At 33.7% G+C, this 23,381-nt stretch overlaps 6 protein-coding genes across 6 annotated transcripts; 3 read left to right on the top strand and 3 right to left on the bottom strand.

Moving 5' to 3' along the window:
* Window positions 1-2,554: 2,554 nt before the first annotated feature.
* Window positions 2,555-3,370, bottom strand: LOC135951318 (serine protease 1-like). Its single transcript, XM_065500947.1, has one exon. It carries the CDS (start codon window positions 3,368-3,370, stop codon window positions 2,555-2,557), a length of 816 nt encoding a protein of 271 aa, XP_065357019.1.
* Window positions 3,371-4,577: 1,207 nt separating this feature from the next.
* Window positions 4,578-5,393, top strand: LOC135951267 (serine protease 1-like). The gene has a single exon (XM_065500886.1). The coding sequence runs from the start codon at window positions 4,578-4,580 to the stop codon at window positions 5,391-5,393; it is 816 nt and encodes a 271-aa protein (XP_065356958.1).
* Window positions 5,394-8,192: 2,799 nt separating this feature from the next.
* Window positions 8,193-9,017, top strand: LOC135951233 (serine protease 1-like). Its single transcript, XM_065500844.1, has one exon. The coding sequence runs from the start codon at window positions 8,202-8,204 to the stop codon at window positions 9,015-9,017; it is 816 nt and encodes a 271-aa protein (XP_065356916.1). The 5' UTR covers window positions 8,193-8,201.
* An 851-nt stretch (window positions 9,018-9,868) lies between these two features.
* LOC135951592 (collagenase-like) lies at window positions 9,869-10,704 on the bottom strand. The gene has a single exon (XM_065501273.1). The coding sequence runs from the start codon at window positions 10,702-10,704 to the stop codon at window positions 9,910-9,912; it is 795 nt and encodes a 264-aa protein (XP_065357345.1). The 3' UTR covers window positions 9,869-9,909.
* A 3,733-nt stretch (window positions 10,705-14,437) lies between these two features.
* On the bottom strand, window positions 14,438-15,337 carry LOC135950977 (serine protease 1-like). The gene has a single exon (XM_065500518.1). The coding sequence runs from the start codon at window positions 15,286-15,288 to the stop codon at window positions 14,464-14,466; it is 825 nt and encodes a 274-aa protein (XP_065356590.1). The 5' UTR covers window positions 15,289-15,337; the 3' UTR covers window positions 14,438-14,463.
* Window positions 15,338-18,973: 3,636 nt separating this feature from the next.
* Window positions 18,974-19,922, top strand: LOC135952327 (serine protease 1-like). Its single transcript, XM_065502218.1, has one exon. It carries the CDS (start codon window positions 19,005-19,007, stop codon window positions 19,818-19,820), a length of 816 nt encoding a protein of 271 aa, XP_065358290.1. The 5' UTR covers window positions 18,974-19,004; the 3' UTR covers window positions 19,821-19,922.
* The last annotated feature ends 3,459 nt before the right edge of the window (window positions 19,923-23,381 follow it).

Here is a 23,381-nt window from a genome sequence, read left to right as displayed (position 1 = left end):
AATTTTGAAAAAGATATATAAAACTGGGGAATCTGGTGATGGATTTCGTTGATCGATTTGTTTTATTTCAAAATGTATAATCCGCCATCAAAGTAGACGATAATATCTCCTAAAATTACCGGCTAGACAGAATTTTCTTTAAAATTTTCTAGTTATTCTGTTCGCTAAAATTCAGTTGATCGCTGAAATTCAGTAGCTTCCTGATTTAGTCGATTTTAAGCAAAGGCCATTATTCTTTGCTCAGGCTTTGCCACTAAATAATTTGTTTGGCTTTATTCAAATTCTAAACGCCGCCGATGATAATTCTCTTTCGGCTTTGTTCTCTGATGGTATCCGTTCAGTAGGTGGCTTGGCAGATCTTTCAGATATTTTCTTATATATTAACACTCTAATCTATAATAGCTGTAGACAATTTTGCCTATATATTTCCCGATTCTGGAATTCACAATAGTGGAAAGAAAGAACCGAAATATAAGATTGCTTTTATTTTTAGATGACATCAGTGTTATAACCAAATCATTATTTTAATTATTGTAAATTTTTTAATTTCTGTAATATTCCATTTCTATTCGCTATTTGAACGAATTAAGAGAAAATACTTATTAAAGCGATGTAAGGTAAAGCAGTAAGCGACTATGACACATTACCAAATAATGGATATTGTCAGCTATTAAGGTTTGATAATTCTAGTCATAGTTTTTGCATGGTTAATTGTATTGCTTCATTAGTTAACTTACTTCTTTAGAAACGGTGTATGTATGTTGATTGATATGATTAGATCTATAGCTTCTATTATTATTGTTATTCACTAAAGTTATCTGGGATTTTCCTTGCTTTGGCTAACTATTATTATCTGCTTTCTTTAGACTTTGATAAGTTTACTCTTTCAAGAGCTACCTCAATATCTTTATTTTGTCTACAAACAAACAATTCTTAACTATAAGTGTCCCAAATATCTTAGTGCATATAAATATTATTAAAATGGAACCCTTATCAATTATTTAGATTTACAATCATATAAATATCTATAGTTTTTTGCATACATAATTAATAAATTTTAAATGATTTATATAAAGCTATAATTTTCTGGACTAACATGAAATTCTAGATTGTTTTCGCTTTGATTTTGCCATTGACATTTAATGTAGATAGCAATGAACACTAATCATTATATGCTGTTTTAAAGCCTAATGTTCGCATTACCAATGATCAATATCTGCATCAATTTGCAACCAATTGAAATATCTTCTTGGTTTGGTGGTTATTTTAATGGACATCAATGGGTATTAACTGCTAAGCATTAACAGCAAAACTTTGTAGAAATATATTTCATAAATCAAGATCCCCGCTACCACTTCTCATTACAAGATTAAGAGCGTTCAATTGCCCGCCTTGCCAGCTCTACATATACTGGTGATAAGGTTGTTGTCTTGGGTTGGTTGACTTTGCTACAAGTGTTGCCACTAATTATTAATTGGTTAGCGAGGAATTCGTCATCAATTCTTCGTGTTAAGAATTATATTTATACCATTATATTCGCTTACGCTTGAATGTTCACTCTCGCTGGTAATTCAAGCTGATAAGATGATTCCTTCGTTCCATTGGTTTTAGAAATTCAAGTTGATTAAAAAGTTCATGTAATTTTATTTTTTTTTACTTTTAAGAAAATGTACTACTTAGACAAAAATTACCAAGTGGCTGAGGACGTTGCTCTGAGCTCGTGCACATTATGTAAATTTTTTGCGTGTCAATCATGGACACAAAGACATAGGACCCTATGAAAAGAATATAAAGATAGTTGATTGTTACTTACAAAAACTAAGCAGTTTAGAGAACTCAAGAGTAGTTTATATTTCAGAATTTTAATTCTTATTTAAATATAACTTCAACAATCATTAATTAAGCTGGACGTCTTTGGACAATTTAAATTGTTTCTTCATTTAAATTTTTCGTTAGCCATCGGATAACATCAAAATATAAACAACAACTTATCCTAATGATATTTTCAATTGATTGATCATAATGTGTTCTTACAGAAGAAACACCAAAATAATTAGAATAAAAAAATATAATGCATAATGTATTGTTAGATGACGAATACAAATTACACTAATTTATTCTTAAACAAAAGCGAAATAATTTAAACAAATATAATGAAAATTAAGCAATTATCCCCCTACTAAAACAATATTATTATAGCTGCCAATATTGTATGAAGTGCTAAATAAACCACAATCGTTTTTGAATAGGGTAAGGTTTAGAACTTGACTATACGAGATGGCACCCTTTTGAGAGGTAAATTCCAATGTAACCTCCATTAAATTATACTTTAAGGAAAATTCTTAATAAATGTATAGTATGCTGAAGCAATTTTTACTCTACTAATTTTTCGGCCTATTAGTTATACATATATCATGAATCCTTTTTGGATCGCTAACAGATTTTTCCCTCAACAATTTATAAATAAACAATAAATTAAGTTTCACGAATACGTTGCAACATTTTATTAACTTTAAGTACATAAATATTATATATCAAATTTCAGGTAGTTTATTTAGTAGGAAATGCCAGTGTTGGCCTCGATCCATTCCAAGTAGCTGGTGACACGAGTAAAGGCAGCAGGATAACCCTTGGCACAGCCAGCAATAGAACCGAAAGAAGTCAAACCAACTTGAACCTTGCTAGATTCCAAAACCAATGGGCCACCGGAATCACCTTTGCAGGTAGAAACACCACCGGGAGTTGAGACGCACAAGTTGGAGGAGGTAATGGTAGAACCATAAGTTCTGGCACAGGCAGAATTGGAGATAACTTCCATGCGGGCCCATTGCAAATCAGTGGTAACACCGGTAGCAGAGTCAGAAATACGACCCCAACCGGAGGCAACAACCTTATCACCGGTATAGGTGGAGTAAGAACTGGCAATAGCGGGCAATTCAACGGGTTGGATCTTTGCGGTGTAATCGGTGGCAGGGATTCTGATCAAGGAAATATCGTTCTTCACGGTCTTGCTGTTCCAGCCGGCATGAATGATGATATCGCTGGTGCTAACGGTGTATTTAACTTCAGCCTTGGTACGTACGGTAGCACCCAAGAAGACAGTAACAGATTGAACACCATCAGTACAATGAGCAGCAGTCAATACCCATTGGTTGCCGATCAAAGAACCACCACACCAGGCAGAGGAGGTGGCACTAAGTTTCAAGGATAGACCAACTTGGTAGGGGAATTGACCCACAGCAGCATCTTCACCATTGGTAATGCGACCCTCTGGCTCCACAACAAGACTGCGTGATGCGATGTCAGCGCCACGTAAATCGAAGGCTGAAGCTGTGGCCAAAGCCAAAGCGAAAACAATTAGGAATTTCATGCTGCTCTTGTTACTGATTTCAACAACTAATACTTTTAACCCTGCTCTAACAGCTTTATATAGCAAATTCATAATTTCGTAAATTGATACGAGACTAATTTTAAATTTTGTAAATGATAAGGTTTTGATTTGTATAACATTTGTAGTGAGATATCACTCAATTATTTTCTTATGTAGTTGTTGATTGTGTCTAGTTTTGATTCTTGTAGTAATTAGCTTCCTATATTTTATAACATTCAGATAATATATTTTAAAAATAAGTGCGTAAATCGAAGTTAAACCTACGTTAGCAGTTAATTTTACTAAAATGTAAAGATCATAATCATAAACGTTTTAAATTTACACCATTTCTAAGAAACAAGTATAGAACCTCAGATTTATATGTTGAAGCTTGTTTCATAGTGATTTAGTATGCTTATCTGATTTAGGCAGTTCTATTAAATACTTTCTGAATCATTAGATTGTAAAACGACTGCAGGTGGAATCTCTATACTGTGCAAGAAGAATAATATCATGACCAGGCAGTTGAATGAGCCTTAGACTAAACTAGCTAATCATGCTTTTGGAGAACTTCCTGGTATTGCATTACTAAATGGAATTTCATGATATTGTCTATAATCCCATAATGTATATATATTCTGGATCTGTTGAAATCAACTTTCAGAAGCCACCAAAACTTTTTTCACCTCGTATTTTCCTTTGTTCCTTGGGGAACAAATAACTTTTGTTAATTAAACATCAGTTGATAACTGTTTATTTGATACAATTGACACAATTTGTTTGATATTGACAGACCAACACAAATTTAAAGAAGGAACCATAATATATATAATTTGGTAGTGGCTACAAAATGAAGCAGAAATGTAAGGGTCCAAATGTTTCCAATAAAACGGTGTATTTTTTATAATTTTTATGATTAGATCTATACAGTTTATTATTATTATTATTTGGTAAAGTTAACTTATCTGGGATTTTCCTTCTTAAGTTAACTATTATCAGCTTTTTATAAAATTTAGGAAGTTCAAGAATTCAAGAGCTACCGCAATATATTTCACATTAAATTGAAATCTTATCATTTACATTAATTTAAAACAATCTAATAACAAGGTCTTCAGTTTTCTGCATACATAATTATTGAAAATTCCTATATAAAGCTATTAGAGCAGGGGCATAAGTATCAGTTGTTGAAATCAGTAACAAGAGCAACATGAAATTCTTAATCGTATTCGCTTTGGCTTTGGCCACAGCTTCGGCCTTCGATTTACGCAGCAATGACATCGTATCACGCAGTCTTGTTGTAGAGCCTGAGGGTCGCATTACCAACGGTCAAGATGCTTCATTGGGTCAATTCCCCTACCAAGTGGGTCTATCCTTGAAACTTAGTGCCACCAAGTCCTCCTGGTGTGGTGGTTCTGTGATTGGCAACGAATGGGTATTGACTGCTGCTCACTGTACCGATGGTGTTAAATCTGTTACTGTGTATTTGGGTGCCACCGTTCGCACAAATGCTGAAGTTAAATACACCGTTAGCCCCAGCGATATCATCATTCATGCCGGCTGGAACAGCGATACTTTGAAGAACGACATTTCCTTGATCAAGATCCCCGCCACCACTTACACCACCAAGATTCAACCCGTTGAATTGCCCTCAATTGCCAGCTCTTACTCCACCTATGCTGGTGAAAAGGTTGTTGCTTCTGGCTGGGGTCTTATTTCTGACTCTGCTACCAGTGTTACCAACGATTTGCAATGGGCCCGCATGGAAGTCATCACCAACTCAGTCTGTGCCAGGAAATATGGTTCCATTATCACCTCTTCCAATTTGTGCGTCTCCACTCCCGGTGGTGTTTCCACCTGTAGAGGTGATTCCGGTGGCCCATTGGTTTTGGAATCCACCAAGGTCCAAGTTGGTTTGACTTCTTTCGGTTCTATTACTGGCTGTGCCAAGGGTTTGCCCGCTGCCTTCACTCGTGTCACCAGCTACTTGGAATGGATCGAGGCCAACACTGGCATTTCCTACTAAAAGCAATTACATTGAATTTGGCGTAATTTAGTAATATAATATTTATGTACCTTAAGTTAATAAAATGTTGCAACGTATTCGTGAAACTTAATTTATTGTTTATTTATAAATTTCTGAGGGAAAAATCTGCTAGTGATCCAAAAGGAGTCATGGAGTCATGGCAGACAAATTAATATAGTACAAATTGCTTCAGAATGTTAAACATTTATTAAGCATTTTCCTTAATGTATAATATAATGGAGGTTACATTGAAGTTTACCCTAAAAAGGGTGCCATCTCGTATAGTCAAGTTCTAAACCTTACCCTATTCAAAAACGATTATGGTTTATTTAGCACTTCATACAATATTGGCAGCTTTAATAATCTTGTTTTAGTAAGGGGATAATTGTATAATTTTCATTATATTTGTTTAAATTATTTAGCTTTTGTTTAAGAATAAATAGCTTAATTAATGAATATTGAAGTTATATTTAATTAAGTATTAAAATTCTGAAATATAAACTTGATTTCCACAGATGTTTGCGAATATTCTCCCCACTGATAAGTTGTTGTAAGTAACAATCAACTATCTTTATGTTCTTTTCATAGGGTCCTATGTCGATGTGTCCATGATTGTTAGACACGTAAAAAGTGACATAATATTTACGAGCTCAGAGCATAGTCCTTAGGCACTTGGTAATTTTTGTCTAAGAAGTACATTTTCTTAAACGTAAAAAAAAAATTTAAATTACATGAACTTTTTAATCAACTTGATTATCTAAAACCAATGGGACGAAGGAATCACCTTATCAGCTTGAATTACCAGCGAGAGTGAATATTCAAGCGGAAGCGAATATAATGGTATAAATATAATTCTTAACACGAAGAATTGATAACGAATTCCTCGCAAGCCAATTAATAATTAGTGGTAACACTAGTAGCAAAGTCAGAAACCAAAAACCAACCCGAGACAACAACCTTATCACCAGTATATGTAGAGCTGGCAAGGCGGGCAATTGAATGCTTTGAATCAATGCTGTAGAAGTGGTAGCGGGGATCTTGATTAATGAAATATAATTCTGCAAAGTTTTGCTGTTAATGCTTAGAATTTAATACCCATTGATGTCCATTAAAAGAACCACCAAACCCAAAGAATATTTCAATTGGTGGCGAATTGATACAGATTTTGATCATTGGTAATGCGAACATTAGGCTTTAAAACAGCATATAATGATTAGTGTTCATTGCTATCTACATTAAATGTCAATGTCAAAACCAAAGCGAAAACAATCTAGAATTTCGTGTTAGTCCAGAAAATTAAAACTTTATATAAATCATTTAAAATTTATAAATTATGTATGCAAAAAACTATAGATATTTCTATGATTGTAAATCTAAATAATTGATAAGGATTCCATTTTAATAATATTTATATGCACTAAGATATTTGGTACACTTATACTTAAGAATTGTTTGTTTGTGAAAAAATAAACATATTGAGGTAGCCGCCCTTGAATCAGTAAACTTCCAAAATTCTATAGAAATCAGATAATAATAGTTAGCCAAAGCAAGGAAAATCCCAGATAACGTTAGAAAATAACAATAATAATATAAGGTAGAGATCTAATCATATCAATTAACAAATATACACCATTTCTAAAGAAGTTATTAACCATGAAAAAACTTTTATTAGAGTTTTAAAACCCTAATAGTTGACAATATCCATTATTTGGTAATATGTGATAGTCGCTTACTGCATTACCTTATAACGCTTTAATAAGTACTTTCTCGAAATTCGTTCAAATAGCAAATACGTACAGTTTTTCTTAGAAATGGAATATTACAGAAATTAAACAATTTACAATAATTAAAATAATGATTTGGTTATTTTAACAATGACACAAACTAAAATTAAAAGCAATCTTATATTTCGGTTCCTTCTTTTCAATATTGTGAATTCCAGAATCGAGAAATATATAGGCAAAATTGTCTACAGGTATTATTGGATTAGAGTATTAGTGTATAAGAAAATATCTGAAAGCTCTTTCAAGACATCTACTGCAAGGATTCCATTAGAGAACGAAGCCGAAATAGAATTATCACCGGCGACGTCTAAAATTTTAATAAAGACAAAGAAATTATTTGGTGGCAAAGCCTGAGCAAAGAATAATGCCCGGTGCTTCAAATCTACTAAATCTGGTAGCAACTGAATTTCAGCGTTCAACTGAATTTCAGCGAACTGAATAACCGGAACATTTTAAAGAAAAATCGGTTTAGCAGATAAAATCTGCTTATAATTATAGTCAAAATTAGTCGTCTACTTTGATGGCGGCTTATACATTTTGAAATAAAACAAATTGATCAACGAAATCTATCTCCAGATTCCCCAGTTTTATATATCTTTTTCAAAATTCCTCATATATACTCTAAATTATAACCTTCTTTGTAAATGGTGTATATTTTAAATTTGTCATGATTCAATCTGTAGATATTCTAAATGTTCACTGATTACTTATGATTAATTGGGATTTTTATACTCTTGTTTATCAATTATTATCAGCTGGCTGCAGTATATAGGAAATCAACTATTTCAAGAGCCACCATTCTTTAACAATAATTACTTAAGTTTAAGTTTAAATTTGCGTAATAAACAAATTAATCGAATTATTAATAGAAACAAAATCTTATCATTTACATTATTTTAAATTAATCTCTTAAACATAACAATAGTAGTTTGCATACGTAATTAGGTTATTTCAAATTAGCTATATAAAGTAGTTAGAAAATGGTGAAGAAGTATCAGTTGTTAAGAACACTTGGCAGAGCAACATGAAATTCTTAATTGTATTCGCTTTGGCTTTGGCCACAGCTTCAGCCTTCGATTTACGCAGCAATGATATCGTATCTCGCAGTCTTGTTGTAGAACCTGAGGGTCGCATTACAAATGGTCAAGATGCTGAATTGGGTCAATTCCCCTACCAAGTGGGTCTATCCTTGAAACTTAGTGCCACCGAGTCCTCCTGGTGTGGTGGTTCTGTGATCGGCAACGAATGGGTATTGACTGCTGCTCACTGTACCGATGGTGTTAAATCTGTTACTGTGTATTTGGGTGCCACCGTTCGCACAAATGCTGAAGTTAAATACACCGTTAGCCCCAGCGATATCATCATTCATGCTGGCTGGAACAGCGATACTTTGAAGAACGACATTTCCTTGATCAAGATCCCTGCCACCGCTTACACCGCCAAGATTCAACCCGTTGAATTGCCCTCCATTGCCAGCTCTTACTCCACCTATGCTGGTGAAAAGGTTGTTGCTTCTGGCTGGGGTCTTATTTCCGACTCAGCTACCAGTGTTACCAACGATTTGCAATGGGCTCGCATGCAAGTCATCACCAACTCCGTCTGTGCCAGAACTTATGGTTCTACCATTACCTCCTCCAATTTGTGCGTCTCCACTCCCGGTGGTGTTTCCACCTGTAGAGGTGATTCCGGTGGCCCATTGGTTTTGGAATCCAGCAAGGTTCAAGTTGGTTTGACTTCTTTCGGTTCTATTGCTGGCTGTGCCAAGGGTTATCCAGCTGCCTTCACTCGTGTCACCAGCTACTTGGAATGGATCGAAGCCAACACTGGCATTTCCCACTAAATGAATTATGGTATGGAATTAGTTTCTTCATGTGCTTTTGTATCAAATATTATCTTGAAGTAAATAAAATGTTGTTTTTAAATATGTAAGTACTTTGAGTGTTCAGTTATTCATGTATTTTTCGGTCTGTTGGAAGCTGTTCTTGTAAAAGCGGGTATTGGTAGAAATAAGTTATTTGGGAAACAAACAACTTTCACTTGAAACTATATTCTTTATATAATTAACCATGCTTCAATAGAAAACAATAAAAAGGATATCGTAGAGTATCGCATAATATTCATGCATCCAGAATATAATTATTATAGAGTGGAAAATGAATATATCATAAAGTAACAGACATAATGAGAGATGTCTACAGCTGAAGGGAAATTGTTCTTTTCTAACTCTAAACTGTAAACGTTTTTGGATTTTTTTTGGGAGCTGTTAAAGTCATAGATCCATATCTAATACAGTGGCCGAACTAGTATTAGTCACCTAAGGATTAGGTCTCTAGGGAAATAACAAACAGCTATATTTTACATTTGTATCTCCTTATATATTTCGAACTACTGAACATTTGCTGTCAATTAAGGTACAGTTATTTTTCCATATCATTTTTTTAAATAATTTTAATTTCCTATCCCTAATTTCCTATCATCCTGATTACTAGTTGCGGCACAAAATGGTTAGCGACTAAGATAATTCAGTAGAATTCAGTTAAGATTCAGTTCGAGGTATTGAGTTTAGCAAAATCATTTTTCAGCAAAAAGCGACGAAAGAGTTCACAAAAATCAAACACAAACACAAGTTATATATTTTATACAAATTCGTTAGAAAATTGTATTAAATCGAAAAAAATAATTGCTTTAAAATCCTTAAAACTTAATAAATTCAAATTATTCTCTTTATGTACTTAGTGAGAAATGCCAGTGTTGGCCTCGATCCATGCTAAGTAGCTGTTGACACGTGTAAATTTAGCGTAAAAACCATTGGTACAGCCAGAAGCAAAACCCGGAGAGCTCAAACCAACTAGAACCTTGCTGGATTCCAAAACCAATGGATCGCCGGAATCACCTTGGCAGGTGGAAATACCACCGGGAGTGGAGGTGCAAATGTTGGAGGAGGTAATGGCGGAACCGTAAGTTCTGGCACAGACGGAGTTGGTGATGACTTGCATGCGAGCCCATTGCAAATCGGTGGTAACACCGGTAGCAGAGCCGGAAACAAGACTCCAACCGGAGACAATAACCTTATCACCGTCATAGGTGGAGTAAGCGCTGGAAAGGGCGGCCAATTGAACGGGTTGGATCTTGACGGTGTAAGTTGTGGCGGGGATCTTAATCAAGGAAATATCGTTCATAAAGGTGTTTCTGTCCCAGCCGGCATGGATGATGACATCGCTGTTGCTTACAGTGTATTTAATTTCAGCCTCTGTGCGAACGGTGGCACCCAAGTACACAGTAACAGATTGTTCACCATCGGTACAGTAAGCAGTAGTCAATACCCATTTTCTGCCGATCAAAGAAGCACCACACCAGGAAGTCTTGGTGGCACTAAGTTTCAAGAATAGAGCAACTTGATAGGGGAATTGGCCGACAGCAGCATTTTGGACATTGGGCTCTACAACTGGTACAGCAAGATTGCTTGATTCGATTTCGTAGGCAGAGGAGGTGGCCAAAGCCAAAGCGAAAATAATTAAGAATTTCATGTTGCTCCAGTAAATGATACAAATAACTGATAATACAACCCATTCTTCAACATCTTTATATAGTAAGTAGCTTAAAAAATTAATAGATATATGTATACTTATTCCTAAAGCTAATGCTAGAGTTATTAATTGAGAAAAAAAATATTTATAAACAAATAATTAATAAGAGTTCAATTTTTAATTCATAATTTACATACTGCTATGGAAGAACAGCTGGTAAAACAAAAACAACATGTTAAGATAGCTCTTGAATTGGCTTGCTTCCTACACAGAAAAAAATTATTGTTAAATTTTAATTTTTTTTTTTTTTAATTTGCTCATATTTTATAAGTGAAATATAATAATATTATATAAAATGTCTTCAATTTGAATAATTTTGAGACGCGTTAATTCCAAGTGATGGGAAGACTTAGTCAAGTTCTTTTACGAATTATGTTAAGCTTTTCGGTAAGTACATAAATGTGCAATTTGTAAGAATCTGATTCTTGAAAAACTTTTTTTTTTGGAGAAGACTTTTTTTAGGTAAGTACAACTACATTCCTTTTTACAAACTCTTATATTAAAGTACTTTTTCTGTTTTTATCCCTTAGATCTTGTTTTCTTTTTTGGAATTCGAAACCCAGTTGACCCCGTTAAAGTTTTATGGATTTTTTTTATTTTGAGGTAAACACACATTCGTAGTTTTATTGGATCGGTTTGTAATTCAAAAAAAAAATTATTAAATTTTGTAAAGGAATTCAATTAATATATTTATTTCCCAAATGACCCTGAACTTTTAAAATCACGAAAATCACAGTCATTTTGACCCCAAGTGCTCTTAACGGTTAATTTCCATTTTTGTGCTGTTATTGTAAATACTAGACTTCATGTTATATTTTTTGCTTAACTTTCATAAAAATCGGCCCAAAAATATATAACATTTCGCTATCTTTCCATTAGAAATTTCAAATATTGAAAAATTTTACCTATGACCTTCACGATTTAAGGGTTAACGTTTTCCGATTTTAGGAAAACTTTCAGACTATATTTAAAATTACCTGAACTGTAATATTATGAACACATATTATTTAAAATTAATAACAGTAAGGAAATTCAGCTCATTAGCCAAATATGGTCAAAAAATTAGTTTTTCTCGAAAATCGCTAAATTTATATCGCAGGTACGGAAAAACTATAGTAGTTATTGACATACTTTTTCCACATTTTTATTCCCTATTATGTTGTTAATAAATTCCCATGTGATGAGCAAAAAATTCTGAAATTTGTTTAACAAAATTTTTAAAAATTTGAAAGTGGAGTTTTGAAACTGCCGTTAAAAAAAAATATTTTTTTTTGGTTATACCTGCGAATAGTTTAGCTGTATCCTATGAAGATAAAAACTCATATACCAGTAAATATGGATATATTTTAAGTAAGAATAAACTTTTGTTTTAATATTTCTCAAAATATGTTAATTTTGTTCCTACATTTCTTGTTCTAGTGGCTTGTGAAACGTTAATGGCCTGGCGATTTTTTAATAACTTTAACATTTTTTAACCAATTTTTGTCTTTTAAATCTTATTAGAACAAAAAAGGCAAAAGTAATTATTTAATGGCAAAAATTTAAAAAAAAAAACTAAAAAAAATGAACTCATCTTTCCGTAGCTCCCATATAACATACATACATGATTCATACATCAATATATCGGAAATTCTTCCGTATCGGTTGCTATTTAAAATCGACAAATCGAATCGGCCAAATGGCCGGGACAAACTCGATTTTTTGCATATTTTTTATCTATTTCTGGATTACTAAGTCAATTAAGCCATGTCCGTCTGTCTGTCTGTCTGTTGAAATCAATTTTCCGAAAACCCCAGCTATCTTCGGCATCCAAATTTTCAATAATTCTGTAAGATATGCTTTCGAGAAGTTTGCTATTTAAAATCAACAAAATCGTTCCACAAATGGCTGTGATATGAGGAAAACATCAGGACAACCTCGATTTTTTACCTATTTTTGACCTATATCTGGATTACTAAGTCATTAATATAGACAATATGGATATCTAATGATAGATATTTCAAAGTACATTGCATCGATGTAAATAAGGCCATATATAGTAAGTTGGAGCTACAATAGGTCAAAATCTGGACAAATATTTTTTAATCCGATTTTTGTCATAATTTTTTTTTCACTTATAAATTTAGATAAAACATGTAAGAGAGCTATATTCGGCAGTGTCGAATCTTATACACCCTTCACCAAATTATACTTCAAAATACAAATTTTAAATATTTTTAGGTTAACAAATTTTTTTTTTCAAAATTTTTTTTTTTTAAATTTAAAAAAAAAAAAAATTTTTAAATTTTCTTTTTGGTAAAAAAAAAATATCGGGTTAAAAAATATGTTTTACGATTTTGACCCATTGTAGGTCCAACTTATATACGTCGTTGCAAAGGTCTTTGAAATATCTATCATTAGATATCCATATTGTCTATATTAATGACTTAGTTATCCAGATATAGGTCAAAAATCAAGGTTGTCCTGGTTTTTTCCTCATATCTCAGCCATTTGTGGATCGATTTTGCTGATTTTAAATAGCAAACTTCTCGAAAGCAATTCTGACAGAATTATTGAAGATTTGGATCCCGAAGATATCTGGAGTCTTCAGAAAATTGATTTCAACAGGCAGACAGACGGACAGACAGACGGACATGGCTTAATCGACTCCGCTATCTATAAGGGTCCAGAATATATAACTTTATAGGGTCGGAAATGAAAAATGTAGAAATTACAAACAGAATGACAAACTTATAAATACCCTTCTCACGAAGGTGAAGAGTATAAAAACAATTTCGAAAAAAAAGATTTTTTTTAAATTTTGAAGAAAAAAATTTTTTTTCCTAAAAATATTTAAACTTTCTATTTTAAAGTGTAATTTGGTGAGAGGTATATAAGATTCGGAACAGCCAAATATAGCTCTTTTACTGGTTTTTAATTAATATAAGCAATTTCGCAATTGAAATTTATTTTTATTTTTTTCTGTGTATATTACTTATATGTATTAAAAAGAGCTAATATATTGTAAATTAAGAAAAAAATTTGGGAATATCAAATATTAAACACACGTTAATATTTTATAAAAGCTATTGATCTAATCGTAACACCATTTCCAATGCATTTAGAGGACCGATTTGGTTCTCTAACTTAATCATATGCTTGAAACTAAAATCCCTCTTTAATCCGAGAAGTAACTGATAGACATATCGTGATGTTCAGACATTTAGACGAGTTCTATCCTAAGCAAATATTTCAGTAATTTGTTAGACAGATTTGATATGCAACAGATTTCTTTGGGATACAAGGAAAGCTACAGGAAAGAAATTACAGTTTTATTACATGAATGAATTGTCCTTTTTCTAACTCTAAACTGTAAACGTATTGCAATTTTTTGTGAGATGATTTTTCCATATATTTTATTAAATAATTATAATCTCTTATTCCTAAACTCCTACATCTCAGTTTCAACCTGAGAAACTAGTTGCAGTACAAAATGGTTAGCGACAAAGTAGAATTAAGTTGAATTCATCTATGAACCAGCTCAAGGTATTGAGTTTAGCAAAATCCTATTTTTCAGCAAAAAGCAACCAAAGAGTTCATAAAAATCAAACACAAGTTATATATTTTATATAAATTATTTAGAAAATTTTATTAAATCGAAAAAATAGTTGCTTTAAATTCACTAAAACTTAAGAAATTCAAAGTACTCTTATTATTTACTTAGTAAGAAATGCCAGTGTTGGCTTCAATCCATGTCAAGTAGCTGGTGAGACGGGTGAAGGCAGCGGGCAAACCCTTGGCACAGCCATCAATAGATCCAAAAGAAGTCAAACCAACTTGGACCTTGCTGGATTCCAAAACCAATGGGCCGCCGGAATCACCTTGGCATGTGGAAACACCACCGGGAGTGGAGACGCAAATGTTGGAAGAGGTAATGGTGAAACCGTAAGTCTTGGAGCAGGCAGTGTTGGCGATGACTTCCATGCGGGCCCATTGCAAATCGGTAGTAACACCGCTAGCAGAATCAGAAATACGACCCCAACCGGAGGCAATAACCTTATCACCGGCATAGGTGGAATAAGCGCTGGAAAGGGCGGGCAATTGAACGGGTTGGATCTTGGCTGTGTAAGCGGTGGCAGGGATCTTGATCAAGGAAATGTCGTTCCTCAAGTTCTTTCTGTTCCAGCCGGCATGGATGATGACATCGCTGTTGCTTACAGTGTATTTAATTTCAGCCTTTGTGCGAACGGTGGCACCCAAGTACACAGTAACAGATTGAACACCATCGGTACAGTGAGCAGCAGTCAATACCCATTGGTTGCCGATCAAAGAACCGCCACACCAGGAGGAGGAGAAAGTGCCAAGTTTCAAGGATAGACCAACTTGGTAGGGGAATTGACCGACAGCAGCATTTTGGCCATTGGTAATGCGACCCTCAGGCTCTGCAACAGGTACAACAACACTGCGTGATTCAACTTCGTTGCTGCGTAAATCGAAGGCAGAGGCGGTGGCCAAAGCCAAGGCGAAAACAATTAAGAATTTCATGTTGCTCCAGTAAGTGATACAAACAACTGATGGTTCTACTTTCTTTTTAGCTTCTTTTATAAAAATGTATGCTAAAGTATTGGCAGAATTTTTCGAATATTATAAATGATAAGCTTTTATTTTTAATTATATTTTTAATAAGATATGAGAAACACTATTTCTTTAGAAATTATGTGTTGTTTAAGAAAACAAGAACAAATTGCGATAGCTCTTGAATTAGTTAAGGAAATTCCCAGATCTAATCATATAATATTAGAAATTAAATAGTAAGAGTGCTATATTCGTCTAAGCCGAATTTGAAATACCATTCACCAAATTATACTTTATGAAGAATATTGGAAATAAGTAGATGAAAAAATTTTTTGGTGAAAAATAAATTTTTATTAAAAAAAATGGTGAAATAATATTTCGTGAAAAAAAATGTTGGTGAAAACATTTTTTGGCGAAAAATAATTTTTGGTTAAAAAAAATTTGGAGAAAAATTTTTGGTGAAAAAACATTTTTGGAGACTGAAAATGGCAAAATAAAAATTGTTTGTGAAAAAAGTTGTTAAAAAAATGTGGTGAAATAAAAATTTGTGGAAAATATGTAAAAAATCAAGTTTGCCGTTAGTTTTTTTAAACCGGTTAATTTCGGTTTTTTGTGAACCGATTTATTTTCAATATTGATTCGGTTAACCGGTTTTTGCGGTATTACTTAACCGGTGCACTAAACTCAATAAATTTTATGTTTTGATGAATTTTTTTATATATGCTGATTTAAAAAGCAATTTCTAAACAAACCATTTTCAGCCATTACAATAATCTTCTATATATTGTTAGGTTAGGTTAGGTTTAGAAGGGTGTACACTAAGTGTACTTCCACCCAGAGACCTTGAGGTCCATTGTGATTCCCTTCAATAGAGATAGATAAAGATAAAGATGATAGCATTAGAATAAGCAAAAAAGAAGTCCAAAATTCCGTCTGATAAAAAGAAGAAGAAAGAAAGGAAAGATAAGTCTTTTTACGGATTTGGACCTGCCCTCTATATATTGTTACGTTTTAACCTTTTCAAAACGTTGGTTTATTTCCTTTAAATAAACCGGATACTTTTGATTGCAAATAAAAGCCGTTTAGTAGTTTAAAAATTGCAACAACTCTTTATTTATTTAAAATGTACAACAACCACAGAATTAAATAGTCACTCAATGTTTTTTATACACGTTTATAAATTCGCAGAAATACAGGCACACTTTATAATGTACACGAATTCACTTGAAAAATACAGCACACTTTAAGGCACTCAGTTGATTTTTATTCGAAAAGCGTCTCTGATAAACTCTCTAACGACTGCAACCTCTGCCACTATTTATAACACTGCCATCTGCTCTCTAGATTGCTATTTAACTGTCTAGAGCTTTCTAATACATACGCCATCTGTGGTGTACTTTCTACAATGTTCTTTAACTGAATATTCGAATATACGGTCGCAGCAAACAGCGTTGCCATACTTGCAATCAGTGGTCAACAATGTTAATAATGCCCGCAGATATGTTACAGTTTGCTATTACACTACTGCTATTTGAAAGCATTATGCTACTTTTAAATCACCAATATATAAAAATGAAATGGTCCATGTATGTAATGACATCACGTGAGAATGGCTGTAGCGATTTGGCTGATTTTTTTTATTCGATTCGAAACTTTCAGGAGATGGTTTATAAAGAAAAAAAATTAAAAATCGGAATTTTTTTTTGAGTCCAGTCAACTTTAATAAAAAAGCTCCCTAAAGTATGCAGTACAAATTAAGATATTTTATTTGCAAATAAATAATAACAGGCAGGTGTATGTGGGTTGGAGAAACTTGAAGAACTAACATTAGTAAATGCTACCGGGGGAAGAGGCGTGGGTCAACTAGTTCTAAATAAAAGAAGACGATGAATTTCTTTATAAACTTTTCCAGAATCAACCAGTTTTCTCAAAAGGGCCAATTTTCGTTTAAACGACAAACCGGTTTTTATAAACACTATGACTTAAAAATGCGGGATTTTTCAAATTTTTAGCATTTATTTGAAAGCATTTCTACAACATAAATTCAACATATTCTAAGTATTGGTCATCATTACATATGACCTTTTCCCATCTTTCTGGCAACATATGGATTCCGAGCTAAAATAACTGTTCATCTTTTGAGGCCAATAATGAATCAAGACACTTTCGGATAACCTGTTCTAAAGTGAAGTTTATCCCAGAGAGAACGTTCTACATCGATCGAAACAAATAGTAGTCGGACGGATCAAGGTCTTGAACATAGGGTAACATAGAGACGAGATGGAATTGTCCAAAACCTAAGTCTTTTGTCAAAAACCCAAGTCTTGCAACAACAAAATACAAGTTAGTCAATGTATTTTGTTGTTGTATCAGACCTCTGATTTGCTGTATTTTTGTTTGACAATACGGAGTGTTGCCTCGTCTCTATGTATAATTCTCTATGGCCTTGACTATAAGACGGGTGAGGGAAAACTTCCCAACCACTTCTTTCTAAATAGTTTTTAACAGGTATTACAACATGCAGCTTAGCGTTGTCATGATGTTATATTACGGTTTAATGTCAGGCCGCATATTCTGGACGTTTTTCGGCAAATTCTCGCTTCAAACGAAACAGTTGCGTTCGGTACAGGTTCCCACTGATGGTCTGGCCAGATTTCAGTAGCTCATAATAGAGAGGACCATTTTGCTCCCACCAAATACAAAACATTATCTTATTGCCATAAATATTTGGCTTTAGTGTCGATTCGGCTGGTTGGTCGGGCTTCGGGTTATTGTAATGAATTTATTTTTTATAGCGTTCAAGCATCATTTCGGACAGATCTTTCAAGATCTCTCAGCTTCAATTCGTATGATACCCAATTTCCCTGCTTTTGGATGATTCCTGCTGCTTGCAAACGTTTTGAAATTTCTGATTGAGTAGCTCCCAATAATTTTGCAAGCTCTTGTTGAGTTTGACAACAATCTTCATAGAGTAATGTCTCCAATTCTTGGTATTCACACTCTTTTGACTGGCATGTGCGATCTTCTGTGTCTTCTCTCACAACTTCTAAACCGCACAAACCATCTCTTGCTTGTTGAAACCGATGAAACACATTCACCAGAAGCTCCGTCAAGCAATCGGTGTAAGTCAGCGGCACTATTTTTCAAATTAAAGAAGTAAAGTAAAACTTCCCGCATATGACGCTTTGTTGGCACAAAATTTGACATTTTCGAAGCAAAAAAACTTTCAATAACTGAGTGAGAATAAATTAAATGTAAATCCCTCATTTTTAAGTCATACACCCAATATAAAATCAAATGGGTCTTGAAAACACTTTGAAAATAGTATTACGATTAGATCTATAGCTTTTATTAAATACTATCTGCAAACGTGTGTTTCAATAGGAATTTCCCAAATTAAGTTCTCAAACTGTATTATCTATTTTTAATACAAGTACTATAGGAAGCAAGTTAATTCAAGAGCTATCTTAACATATTGTTTCTGTTTTACCAGCTAAACCACTTGCTAATTTCAAGTAAAACTTTCCAAAGAAATAGCAGTAGTAAAATTATGAATTAAAAATTAAATTCTTATCAATTATTTATTTGGAAATTCATATCTATTAATGTTTTAAGCTACTTACTATATAAAGGTGGTGAAGAATGAGGCAAAAGTATCAGTTGTTTGTATCACTTACTGGAGCAACATGAAATTCTTAATTGTTTTCGCTTTGGCTTTGGCCACCGCCTCTGCCTTCGATTTACGCAGCAACGAAGTCGAATCACGCAGTCTTGTTGTAGAGCCTGAGGGTCGCATTACCAATGGCCAAAATGCTGCTGTCGGTCAATTCCCCTATCAAGTTGGTCTATCCTTGAAACTTGGTGCTTTCTCTTCCTCCTGGTGTGGCGGTTCTTTGATCGGCAACCAATGGGTATTGACTGCTGCTCATTGTACCGATGGTGTCCAATCTGTTACTGTGTACTTGGGTGCCACCGTTCGCACAAAGGCTGAAGTTAAATACACTGTAAGCAACAGCGATGTCATCATCCATGCCGGCTGGAACAGAAAGACCTTGAAGAACGATATTTCCTTGATCAAGATCCCCGCTACCGCTTACACCGCCAAGATCCAACCCGTTCAATTGCCCGCCCTTTCCAGCGCTTACTCCACCTATGCCGGTGATAAGGTTATTGCCTCCGGCTGGGGTCTTGTCTCCGACTCTGCTACCAGTGTTAACACCGATCTGCAATGGGCCCGCATGGAAGTCATTGCCAACACAGCCTGCACCAAGACTTACGGTTTCACCATTACCTCCTCCAACATTTGTGTCTCCACTCCAGGTGGTGTTTCCACCTGCCAAGGTGATTCCGGCGGCCCATTGGTTTTGGAATCCAGCAAGGTCCAAGTTGGTTTGACCTCTTTCGGTTCTGCTTCTGGCTGTGCCAAGGGTTTGCCCGCTGCCTTCACCCGTGTCACCAGCTACTTGTCATGGATCGAGGCCAACACTGGCATTTCCTACTAAATAATTAATTCTATTACTTTGCATTTATAAGTTTAAGTTATTTTGTAACAAATGAAACTTAAAGTAAATAAATTTTTCTAACGAATTTATAATAAAAACAAATTTTGAGTGTTTTTGATTTCAAAGCAACTAATTCATTATTTATGTATGCATTCATCTATTCATTCACTTATTCATTCAAACATACATTCATCATTGATTTGTTCGAACTATATTTATTGTTGCACATAAATGGATTCATAGGAAGCTGTTGCTTTATTCATCTGCAACAATTGTGCATAGAAATCATTATAAATCTATAGAATTTCATTTTGTTTTGTATTTATAAACTTCGAGACAATATCAAAATCCAAAAAATATACATATAAATTGACAATCTTTCCACTGTAATTTTATGTTTAGTTTTCGTATTTAAAATTAAAAAAAAAACTAAATCAGCAATAAAAACAAGTGCATCTACTAGAGTAGAGTAAAACTCCCCCCCCCTTCCACAAACACTACAATGAACTTTGAAATTATTGAAACTATTGTTATGGCCACATATCAAATGTACAGGCATCTAGACAGCTACGAGGACAAAGTGGAAAGTCCTTATAAATTTTCTGGTTTTTTAATTATTATTTTAGTTATACTTTGTTTATGTCTTTTGTTGTTTGCTAATAGTGTGCGAAATCTTCATAGATCTGAATATGTACTAGAACTAGAACTAGAACTGAACTAGAACTGAACTAGAACTGAACTAGAACTGAACTAGAACTGAACTAGAACTGAACTAGAACTGAACTAGAACTGAACTAGAACTGAACTAGAACTGAACTAGAACTGAACTAGAACTGAACTAGAACTGAACTAGAACTGAACTAGAACTGAACTAGAACTGAACTAGAACTGAACTAGAACTGAACTAGAACTGAACTAGAACTGAACTAGAACTGAACTAGAACTGAACTAGAACTGAACTAGAACTGAACTAGAACTGAACTAGAACTGAACTAGAACTGAACTAGAACTGAACTAGAACTGAACTAGAACTGAACTAGAACTGAACTAGAACTGAACTAGAACTGAACTAGAACTGAACTAGAACTGAACTAGAACTGAACTAGAACTGAACTAGAACTGAACTAGAACTGAACTAGAACTGAACTAGAACTGAACTAGAACTGAACTAGAACTGAACTAGAACTGAACTAGAACTGAACTAGAACTGAACTAGAACTGAACTAGAACTGAACTAGAACTGAACTAGAACTGAACTAGAACTGAACTAGAACTGAACTAGAACTGAACTAGAACTGAACTAGAACTGAACTAGAACTGAACTAGAACTGAACTAGAACTGAACTAGAACTGAACTAGAACTGAACTAGAACTGAACTAGAACTGAACTAGAACTGAACTAGAACTGAACTAGAACTGAACTAGAACTGAACTAGAACTGAACTAGAACTGAACTAGAACTGAACTAGAACTGAACTAGAACTGAACTAGAACTGAACTAGAACTGAACTAGAACTGAACTAGAACTGAACTAGAACTGAACTAGAACTGAACTAGAACTGAACTAGAACTGAACTAGAACTGAACTAGAACTGAACTAGAACTGAACTAGAACTGAACTAGAACTGAACTAGAACTGAACTAGAACTGAACTAGAACTGAACTAGAACTGAACTAGAACTGAACTAGAACTGAACTAGAACTGAACTAGAACTGAACTAGAACTGAACTAGAACTGAACTAGAACTGAACTAGAACTGAACTAGAACTGAACTAGAACTGAACTAGAACTGAACTAGAACTGAACTGAACTAGAACTGAACTAGAACTGAACTAGAACTGAACTAGAACTGAACTAGAACTGAACTAGAACTGAACTAGAACTGAACTAGAACTGAACTAGAACTGAACTAGAACTGAACTAGAACTGAACTAGAACTGAACTAGAACTGAACTAGAACGTTTGCACCTACTTTGATACGCCATCCATGACTGCCACAACTAGGATCTACATGGACGTTACTCCCTTTATTCTCTCCTGAGAGTACCCTTGAGAGTGTTTTAACTATCTTTATCTCAAAAACTCTTTTCATTCCGCCCTCCTACTTCCTGGTCCTTATGTCGACGTGTTTAAATACAAAACATGAGCCCTTTTCTGGGGTTATGTCTGAATATATCTGTAAGAGTATGTTGGTGTATGAAGACTACAAACATTAAGCATATGATGGCCATTGATGATGACCATTCATCCATTTAAACGTATGATGATGCTGATAACATCAGCCCAAGCATAAACTTACTGCACAACAACTACATTCATACTTACATACACAAATGCAAATACGCATGCATTCACAAAATCCATAGATCCAAAAACGTACACACTTTTATATGGAAATTAATGGATACACTTACACATGTACAACCCAAGCAACAACAACAGATTGCACAAGACTAACAACTACATATTACAGTAATAAATTGTAGATCGAAATGTTTTTCAAATTTGCTGTTGAAATCGATTGTTAAACAATATGTATGTATGTAGTGTGGAGATACTTTATTTCTATGCGATGCGATACAAGTTGAATTATTATAACTATATTGAGTAAATGGCTTTTCTATAAATACAAATCAACATATATTGAGATGAACATTGAAATATTTATTTATTTATTTGTGTATGTAATGCATTTACATAAATCTATCGACAAATATTTCATACAGTTGGTGATGGCAAACTAGAATATTTTTAAGATTCTCTAGAGAACAAAGTTGAGGCAAAATGATTTTGCTATCGTAATCACCAACTGTACAACACATAACATATTTTACATTAGACATGTGTATCCATATAAATGAAATTAAAATTGAATTTACTATTATTGTTATAGTTGCTTGGGTCATTGGACATGTTGATAATGATGATGATGATTGTGATTTTGATGATGCCCAGGACGATAATGATGTTAGCTTACTTTAAAGAAATAGAATAGAAAAATCACACAAAAACAAATTGCATAAATAATAAAAAAAAACATATTGAATTTCCAATTTGTAAAGACTACATTTGGTAAATTTTATAAACCAATAATCTGTACAGACAAGTAACATGAAAAATGAAATGGAAATCTACTGAAAAACATTCGCTCACATACAAAATCACATACATACTTTAATTAACCTTATGTTGTATGTTAAATAAATTAAAACTGAACAACAACAAAAAAAATATACAAAATGTAACGAAATCCACATAAAAAAGTACATTTCAGAAAAACAACATGTTCAATTGATATGTTTTGGTAGGTTTTTCCATTCGTCTGTCTGTCCGTCCGTCCGTCCGCCTGCCTAGCAAGGTGTATGTGTTAACGCCCTCATGCTGAAAAAAACATAAAATCAAGACCTTTATGGGGAAAAATTAAATGGGAAGTAACGAATTTGAAATGCCCTAAATTCAAATTATAAAAAAGAAAGTTTCATGTTTCTAATATTTTATTAGTCATATCCACAATTCTTTATGACAACAATCTTGTTATATTTTGTTAAAATTTTTAAAAA

The sequence above is a fragment of the Calliphora vicina genome, chromosome 2 (assembly GCF_958450345.1).
Source record: "Calliphora vicina chromosome 2, idCalVici1.1, whole genome shotgun sequence".
Taxonomy (NCBI): Eukaryota; Metazoa; Arthropoda; class Insecta; order Diptera; family Calliphoridae; genus Calliphora; species Calliphora vicina.
The sequence above is the reverse complement of the archived record's forward strand: the minus strand, read 5'-3'. Positions and strand labels throughout refer to the sequence as shown.